At 33.2% G+C, this 9977-nt stretch overlaps 1 protein-coding gene across 1 annotated transcript in view; it reads right to left on the bottom strand.

Annotated features, from left to right (window-relative positions):
- Positions 1-369: 369 nt before the first annotated feature.
- The window catches only part of LOC143249666 (tubulin-specific chaperone A-like), a 29318-nt gene continuing 19710 nt past the window's right edge, over positions 370-9977 (bottom strand). Inside the window, exons 3-4 of the mRNA XM_076499945.1 lie at positions 3280-3366; positions 370-2761 (exon numbers count right to left, since the gene is read on the bottom strand). Of these exons, the coding sequence (XP_076356060.1) occupies positions 2678-2761; positions 3280-3366 (171 nt within the window). The 3' untranslated portion in view covers positions 370-2677. The remainder of the gene's footprint in view (positions 2762-3279; positions 3367-9977) is intronic.

Genomic DNA, 9977 nt, shown 5'->3' with positions numbered 1-9977 from the left:
CATAGCCATATATGCTAAGTGATAGATGAAAGTTTTAAATAGGTATCTGCAGGTTATTAGTGGTTCAAGGAATAAATTGGCTACATAATACAAGTCTGATATGACAATGCTTTGTAAGGACCAATCTTCAAATATACACCATCTCTGTCTAGAATGCTGCACAATTTAGAGAATACATAAATTTGGTTAAAAGTTAAACTTAAAGTCTTGATAACTTATTGTATATATATCAAAGTATTATTTTTACATAAGGTAGCTGTGATGAGGCAGAATAATAAAGAAAAAGCTTCTGAGCTACTTTCATATCATAAATGTTTTACAAACAAGTAATGTTGTGAGTGAAATAATGTGATTAAAGTTACAAATAAATTAAAAAAACACAAATGATTATTTTATTACAATCCAAAAATAAAAACAGTTACAAGCTCTGTAAAAGCAAGCACATAATTATGTAAATTAAAAAAAAATTAATCTATTAAACTCTTACTATAGCACTCTTACCCTGACAAATCTTTTAGCATTAAACTATACAGATATACATACTGTATACCTGTATATATAACATTAAAATGACTTCATCTAACACAATTATTGTGAAAGGAGTTCTAAACATTGTAAGCTTATGTTTTCTAAAAATTTGCAAAACCAATAAGTTTCTGGAAAATTAAATAAATTTGACAAATGAAAGAAGAAAGAAAAACTAAACTCAAATTTCTTATTGTAAACAAAGTAATTATAGAAAAATTAGGTGTTCATAAGCTAGCATGAAGGATTTAATTGTCTCTACAGAAAATACTACTCTGAAGGAACAATTTAATTTGCAGTAAACTAAATTTTGTTCTATTAATGCAAACGTCCTTTGTATTTGCTGTTAAACTACAACATTTGGTTTATAGGTATACATCTTATCAACATTATTATATATTTACTACTTTTTCAGTGTGATTTGCTTTTTAGATCGGTAACACTTTTAAATATATGTCACATCAACCAATAAAACCTTGGTACGTATTATATTCTAGCTTAAACATAATACCTATGTATTAGCCTCACCTGTTTAAAAGGTGAAAATACTACTGTTTATGCCCAAGACACAAGTAGATATACAACTTTTAAAGGAATGTATTTCCTAAAGTTAATATTTAATACAAGAAGTTAATGTTTGCTAGCAGCAGCCATGAATTAAGTATGGAATATATAGAATCAATCATCAGATTAGTAAAATGTAACTAGACACAATTAATTACATGAGGAGTCACAATTATTTTACTTGGAAGTTCTTAATGGTGCTATCAAAAGATAATTCTTAGCTTCAATTTTATATTAAAGAACCAGAAAACTACTTCATAAAAATTAACATATGACACTTTTGGATGTGTTCAAATACCAGATATTGTCACTATTGATAATTTCCATATATTAAAAAAATTCCCCCCTGTCCCTTCCACATTTTTGCTAACATACCATCAATTATCACCAGTAGCAGGCACTTGAATACAAAAGAAAAGGACTAGTTAAAGTAAGTACACTTTTTTAAAATTCTATTAGGCTTTTTGATACAGGTTCAGTAGGAATGAGTTCTTCCACCCATACATATGTATTTTACTCAAACTTGCAAAATAAAAAGTTTATTGTTTTGAAATAAAAATGTTGAATGCCTTCTGGACAAAGATAAATACCTGAAAAATAATTTTATTATTTTTTTTTCTTTTCACCTACTCAAAGTTTGATTACATAAACTCGTACAGTAGGACCTCCACATTAAGGGCACCATTCCATCTGTGTCCAAGTGCCTTTAACATTAAAAATGAGCCAGGCACAGTTGGATTCCATATTGACTGTACTTAATTTCTGAATTTTGAGGCCCTGCATTTTGTTTGGTGTATATAGAACATGGGCGTTCATGAGTTGCATGTTTCCGTGGCATAAAGCACTATCAACAGGAGGTCTCAAGGGGTGGATTAGCTGTGTCTTTTTTTTCTTTATTACTGGTCACAAAGTTTCAAAGTACTTCTTTTCAAAATTTGAATGCTAAACATTTCATATTGACTATCTGTGTTTATTTTACTATCAACAACTAAGTAGTTACCTGTGGAACTCCACAGAGTAACAAGATTCCTCTTTGAACCTATGAAAACATTTATCACAGTATATGCAAGATTTTGAAAGCTGGTCATCCTTCTGAGATGTGTGAAGTTTAGTGGTATATAATACAGGCATAGAAAGCCGCCCATGAAGAGAATGAGACTAAAAACACTTCTCGTAATTTGGAGGTGCCTGTTACTGAAAGTTTATTTTGGTAATGTACTATTACAAAACAGAATATGACTGGAAAGGTCTGCCCTTTCCAGTGCAGTTTCACTGTTTCAAGGATCTACCATATTTATGAAATATGAACTACTTAAATATGAAGTATTTGATTAGACTGACTTTTTTGTAGCTTAATTGCATTTTGAAAACTAAATCCAGCCATCTAGCCCACAAAAACTTTCTACTTCTAGAAGGATCAAAGTGAAAAGAGTATTTTGAAATAATAAAAAAAAATCTTTATGATTATCTTTATTGAAATTATTTTTTCAAGTTTAATTTTTATAATTTTTTAGTTTGACTCCTGATGTAAAAAAACATGTTTAGTTGTGCAGTTTTCCATAAATTTCATCAACGATACTATTTCAATTTAATTCAGAGCTTTTTCTGCATCTTCGACAGCAAGTTTAGCTGTTTGATAATCTTCATGTTCTGATAGGTCAGTTTCTGCCTCCTGAAAAAAATAGTTTTTTTAACTTGACAGTTTTATAATTTGAAAAAAATTTTAACATTGATTTTGCAAAATGTCTTCTTTAACGATAGATATGTTAACTTAAGTAGGTAAGTTGAGAAAATTGATGTGGGATCTGATAGTTGTTATATATGTTTAATACTTTCATGATTCTGCATCACTGTTCTACAACTTGGATTAAAACAAACAGATTACAAACTATCAAGTAACGATACACTTGAAAATTTCATATACTACACACAGTACACTGATATGTAAACACACTTTGATTTGTACTATTATATACAACACTTTCACACCTAAAGTTGAAGTTAGTTTTGCCTCATGTTATCTTTAACTACTCCAGTCATCAAATGGATTTAGTTTAACCTATACCAGTAGACAGTGGTCAAATTGTTTCAAAAAGACAAAACAAAATGAGGGAATTTAATCTGCTATAAAAACACTATAACTGATATGTATGACTGGACTATATACATTTGATTCAAGGAAAAACTTACCAATATAGATTTCAGTTCTGTGTAAGCTATGTTGAGTCTCTTTTGACAGTCCGGTGCCATCATCAATGATTCTTGTAACACTTCCTCCTGAAATTTAGACAGTGTTATGATTTGAGTAAAATATTGTACAAGTTTTTTACAATTACTTTATAATGTTACTTCATGTAGCACAGAGAGCAACCTGTTCATCAAATTTCATTTGATACTTTGATGAAATTAAAAAAAAACCTGCTCCATACTATTATATATTTTCTACATACTTGTCGAATTCAAGATCTTCAATTTTTCTGAAAGCTCCAAATCAAAAACATGCAATCTTTATATTTGTATTTATGACACACAGGTGCATCCTCAGTAGTAAATGTGTTAAGTCATTGCACTAAATGCAACATACCTTAGTTTTTCTGCAATATGGAGATGTGTATATATAAGCATATAATTTTAAATAATATAAATTGTGACTACCTTTATAAAAGAAACAAAGAAAAACAAATGCTGTATTACTTTGCAAAGTAAAAGATAAATTTACAAAGATATACTATGGATAAACTTATGTATTTTTATGTGTACTCTTAAACAACTAATATAAATACTAAACCTCTGCAGTACTTTACTGTATTCACAATGTACATTTATAATGATTCTTCTGTTAATTAAAAACACTTTATTGTAGGATGGAAATTACTGTAATTCTTTTTATTAACATGACCAAGTTTAGTATGAAATATTTATGTTCATTCCACATGATACTTAAAAGTTACTTTTTGACATCTGTCATCCTTTGGAAAAACCTAATGTAATGACCACCTTCTTTCGACGTTTTTACTTAGACCTAAATTCTAGGCCTAATGTGTGTAGCTGAAATTCAAAGTTGTAGCATTTTCTAGTTGTTTTGTACATCAAAAATTATCTGTTTCTCAAAAGATTAGTTTAAATATTTCAGAAAGAAGAGTGCTTGGCTGAGGCATATCTAAAACAGTATGGAAATTTTTTCAGTAAAAATACAGTCCATCTATGAAAATCTTTATCTGTAACTTACTTGTCTGAAATAAAGTTGTTTCTTATAATTCTAATGTGTTAAATCTTTCTGGAAAGTCTGAAAAATATAAATAGTACCTAAATCACTGACTGAGATCAAGCTTTACCTGAAGAGAAAGCAAATAAATTGTAATGCAATGATGAGAGCACATTTTATAACAAGAATTTTGTCAACAATGTTACTCTCATAAGAACACATTTACCAAATAGTATGGAATGACATAAACAATCCTTATGATCTATGCAGACTATCAAGAAACAAGTCACTGCAACCTTCATCAACTTTTCAGTTACGAACCTTACGTAACATTATTTAAAACATTTAGTCCTCATATGAACTAAAATAGACATAAAAGCAAGCATTGTAAATCATTCTTGTTGTACTTGTAAATATACTGAAGAAAAATAATTCAAAACAACAACAGATATATCACACTGGATCTCTTTAGATACTGTAGCTCCAGAAACTTGTAAAAACAAATTTATACAAATAGTGGATATTGTAGCTTTAGAAACTTCAGAATTTATATAACTGCTTCTGAAATTTAAAACTATTTCACACAGTAGTCTTTGTTCACGAAGCAGTAAAACAAAGTGCACAACAAATGAGTTAAACTGATGTACCTGGGTCTCAAATCATTTACATTTTGTTACACGTGTCCATGAATAATAAAGTGTGAAATGATAAAAAACAAGTAAAATTTTAATGTTATGATTATGTCTACAGCCTCATAATTTTACTTTTTAATAAAGAAGTTGCAACTATTAAATAGAGGTGGGTGATGAATTCAACACAACTTATTAACAACAAGCACTGATACACTGGATAGTGTTGTGTAAAATAATGAAAAAAATACTGCATTTAAATTGGTTAATGTTACAAACAAAATGTTATAATTTTTCCTGTACTCAGAATGTACTGTCAATAGATATTTCCCTCTTCACACAAGAGTAGCTATTCTCATCCACTGATTCTCTCTATAAGCAAACTTTTATCTTTACACGTGCCACAAGCCTTCAGCCTCCCCTAATGGAATCAAATGATTTCAACATCTCTCTCACACAAAGCATCATTTCTGCACCAATAGCAGTGTAACACACATAACACCTTCTATAAGCCTCTACCAGACTATCACTTCAAAGTTTGGCAGAAGAAGTAACCACTGGATAAAAGTGGGGAGAAAGGAAATAGCTATCAGAAATATAGTTATTGTTTAGGAAAATTAAAACTTCCAATATGATACTTCACTCACAAGATTAGCTTGAATCCTACATCAATTAGGTGGAGGGAATAACAGAAGTACCACTCGAAGCAGTGTCCGAAGGATACTGCAGGAAATGAGAAGGTCAGATCTAAAGACCCAATGAGGGGAACTGATCACTTCTCACCAGGTATACTCTTCGACCATCTGCAAAGTAGTAGTAGTCAACTACATCCAAAACCCATGTAGCTGGAAACTGACATTCACAAGGGGCAAGAATAAGAATCATACTATCTTCACCTCAAGTTTAAGAATCTGGAAAAAATATAGAGCTGCTCCAACTGTAAAGCGTAATACATGTATATCTTCAATCTATTAATTCCTTGGATCTGACTTTTCTATTGAAAGATGTTAATTAAATATAACTCAAGTTCTCCAACAGCAAAACTATCCGTAAAGCAATAACACCCTCAGAATAAGATACAATGATACACACGAGAGATAGCAAAAAAAATGGAACCAGAACAATTTCCTTTACCTCTACAGTGACACACAACACAGAAGAAATGTAACTGAGAGGAATATAGACAATCATAAGCATGTGTGAGGACTTATGGTGAAAGAGAGCTCTAAACTGAAGGAATGAACTACAATTTGATGTTTCATTCCTTAGCGATTGAAAATGAAGGATATCATGTCATTACACTCCCACAACACCCAACTCACTCTGCACTTAACGGTTAGAGCCATCTTTGTGTGGAACCCATTTACAAGGGTATTCCATGGTGAACCACCTGGCAAACTGGAACTGGAAAGTGATAAGAACTCCCATAATCAACTTGGAGAAAGGAGGATGAGAACATGTTGGATAATCCAGAGGAATGTCATCACCTGAGACAGTGCATTGAGAGACTAAGAAACCCTATCTTGAAAAGACCATATGAATTTATTCAATACAAGGCATGGCAGGGATGGCAGCTATCCTATCCCATTCTGCTTTACTCATGCATTCCAGAAGAGGCAAATTTATGAAGCAATTACTTCACAAGGTTATCCACTTTCAAGTGATCTTGCAGAACACCCCATCTCAATGGTGAGCATTGCAAGTAGACACAGCTATACAGTTTAAATTTCTAATTGTAGAATACCTGGTCAGGCAACACTTGCCAAAGAGCAGGATCTATATAAATAATAAATAAAGCAAGGGTCCCTGAAATGAAAAGACTGCATAAATACAGACTTACCAAGCAAAGGTCGTACCAAAGCATGAACAACATCTACAGGTGGAAAATGGAAATCCTACAACAAGGAAATTGTGATAATGATATAAATTAAAGATGAACATTTTAAGTGTAGTCTATATGCCAGACTGTAGAATTTTCTCCAACGGCTGAAGAAGAGGAAGTGAAAGATGTCAAATCTTATGAGAAGACAAGAAGGAATAGGTCAACTGAATCAAACTTAATTGGTGAGGACAGAAAAGGCTAGATCATGAGCGATGGAAGACTGCCAAGGGATAAAAGAAAATAAAGTCTTGTGGTAAATACACAGCAATGAAAAGTACAGAGTAGATGTAGAAGTTTATCTAGACCAGGACGGGTTAAACACAAGAAATAAAAAAGAAAGTGAAACAGCAAAATGAAGAAGTTACCCTTCAAGTCACTGAGGTTTTGGGAAAAGAAATAACATGGATAAAGAAGGTAAGTGTAGGGGTAAAGCAATCGTAAAACAAAAACAAATCAGATCTATGCCCACAAGCTAAGAGAAGGATAGATGGTTTAAAGGAAAGGTGAAACATGGAGCACAAGGAAATAGGTTCAAACAGAGATAAAGTGAGAGAATGGAGGACTATATTAATATCCCAATCCAGAAACTCCCACAACAAAGTGAGAAATTATTACATGGTAAAACAGGGCAGCTGAATGAATTACTTGAGGCAGGACATATCAATGACAGGCTTCCATTCCCTAGCTTTATAGAGAACAGAGTCTAGAATAAAAACTGGTCTAGTATACAGAAGAGGTTTGATGACTTGTTGAAATAAGATAAAAGGTCTTAAACTACCTCTCACAGATGCTAGCCAGTCCTTGGATCTTGAGGCAGTGGGAAGTAAATGGGTATAAAAGACATGGGAAGTGGGAAAAGAAACGAGATCATGAATCCTCCCAATAAAACTCAAAGAACTCAATGATCCTTGAAGAAAGGATGGCGTAAGTAAAGAAAATCAGCAATACATGCACCCACCAAACCAGAACCCAATGGACAGTCACCAACATGATGTATGTTGTCAAAGAAAATGATAAGGCACCCCAAGAAGGAACAGGTAAGAGTTGGGAATGGAAAAAATGGGAGCCTGTAGCAGATACCATAATGGACTCCAACTGAAATAAATTGGCAACAAGACAGGATTCAGAAATCTGTTAAAAATGTAATGCTGCAAAAATGGAGCTACACACAAATTACAAAGATAAGATGAGAGTTAAGGTCGCATCACAACTTAGAAGGTGCCAGCAACAGAGAAACCATGCATACAAAGCCAGAGCTGAAGATGACAAATGAGCCGATGTGGAGGAAAGAAAAGAGATGATGTTACCAGAAAACTCTTCATGATTTTGACAGAAAACCTCAGAGAGATGATGGATGGTGGAGAGATACCATATAAGAGTTGTAAGGATGAGATGAATCTGAGAAATTGTGCATGGGTCAGATTTACAGAAGATTGGGATTGCTCCTCCAAAACATGGAAAACAGAACCTAACAATTGTTGGTCTAGAGAAGGACATTCTGCACAATAACATGCAAGACCAAACTGAACCAAGGCCTATGGGGGAAAGCTATGCTAATCCTGTCACTTAATTGAGAGGCAAATTGGTCAGCATTTACCCAAATTTCTGGAGAGCAGAAGCAAAAACCAAATAACGATAAGAAAACTGGTCATTTAGTAAAAAGGATGTAGTTCATGGGGAATAGGAGCAAGGGATAAAACATCATGTACCTGAGAAACAATATCCAAAAAATACCACAGAAGGCCAAATTGACTCCTTAGAAGGGATGTGGGAACACAAGGCAAAATTGGGAAAAGGAAACATGTGATCCAAGTCTTCATCAGCCTGAATAAGCTCAGGATATTTGGGAGGAAGTGTAACGAGGTCCATATATAGAGACTGAACCATGTAATGTTCAATCTCCCTGCACATACATGTTGACAAGACTCTCACCAGGTTGCCTGCACCTGAGGTCTATGACACAACACTAGTTGCAGGTGTGATCCACAAAGTGGTAACATGAACTTCATAATTCATAATCATGAAGAGTCAACCAAAAATCAAAATTATAAATAAAGTAATAAACTGGGATCAAGTCAACATGAAGAAACAGTCTGAGTAAACTTGTACATAATTGAAATGAAAAACTACTGTACAAGTATACTAAAGCTGAATATAAAACTTGAAACAATAAAACATTTCCCTGCATAAGTGCTACAAAATAAGAACTTGTAGTTCAACAGAGGCATGTAGAGGGTGTCCACATATCAAGTGAGTATGCTGCACTCCTACTGATGGAGAAGTGACACATGATGATTTGTACTATTGGAATCATTAGATTCCAATGAAGAGGGAGGAGCAGAAGGCTTGTGGCATGCATAAGGAAGAAGTTTGCATACAGAGTGTAGTACAGGCCAGAAATGACTAATCTTGTTAGTGGAGGGAAGTACCATACTGAAACTAATGTTCCAATTACTTTCATTTTCATTTTGTTGTAAGCTGATGATCATGCAATAACTCAAAAGCTATATTTAATATCCAGATGAGGGTACCTTATTTAAAAATGAGTAATTAATGAATTTTAAGAGTTCAGTGTTTTAGGGGAGATTTGTTTTGCATATTCAGTTACTTCAAGAATTATAGAAGGAATTCTGTAATTACTGTTATTTGAGAGGAGATACACACTTAGAAGAACGAATTGACAACTGAAACACAATTGAGAGTTCTACAGTGCTAGGCACACCCATTCTTCTTTATGGTCCCAAATGTGGGACAATATCATCAACAATGAAGAAACTTGGTTAACAAAGTGACAACAGAATTTTATAGGACATAGCACGAGAAAAAAGGGGAGATTGAAAACATTATTTTAATTAGTAAAATTGTTTTTGTGAATTTTGTGCAAAGCTACATGAGAAACATCCATTTTGGCCATCCCTAATTTTGTAGAGTAAGACTAATAGGAAGGCAATTAGTCATCACTATCCACCACCAACTCTTGGACTACTCTTTTACCAATGAATTGTGAGATTGATAAAGTCTCCAAGGATAAAATGGTGAGCATGTTTGGTGGGACAGAAGATTCAAACCTGGAAGCTGCAGATTGGCATTTGAGCACCCTTACCACCTGGCCATGTCAGGCCTAGCAGGAAAAGTTCACAGAAAGAAAAGTAAAGGATGATAAAGACAGATG

The sequence above is a fragment of the Tachypleus tridentatus genome, chromosome 4, assembly GCF_004210375.1.
Source record: "Tachypleus tridentatus isolate NWPU-2018 chromosome 4, ASM421037v1, whole genome shotgun sequence".
NCBI classification, from domain to species: Eukaryota; Metazoa; Arthropoda; class Merostomata; order Xiphosura; family Limulidae; genus Tachypleus; species Tachypleus tridentatus.
This window is presented reverse-complemented; position numbering and strand designations above follow the sequence as displayed.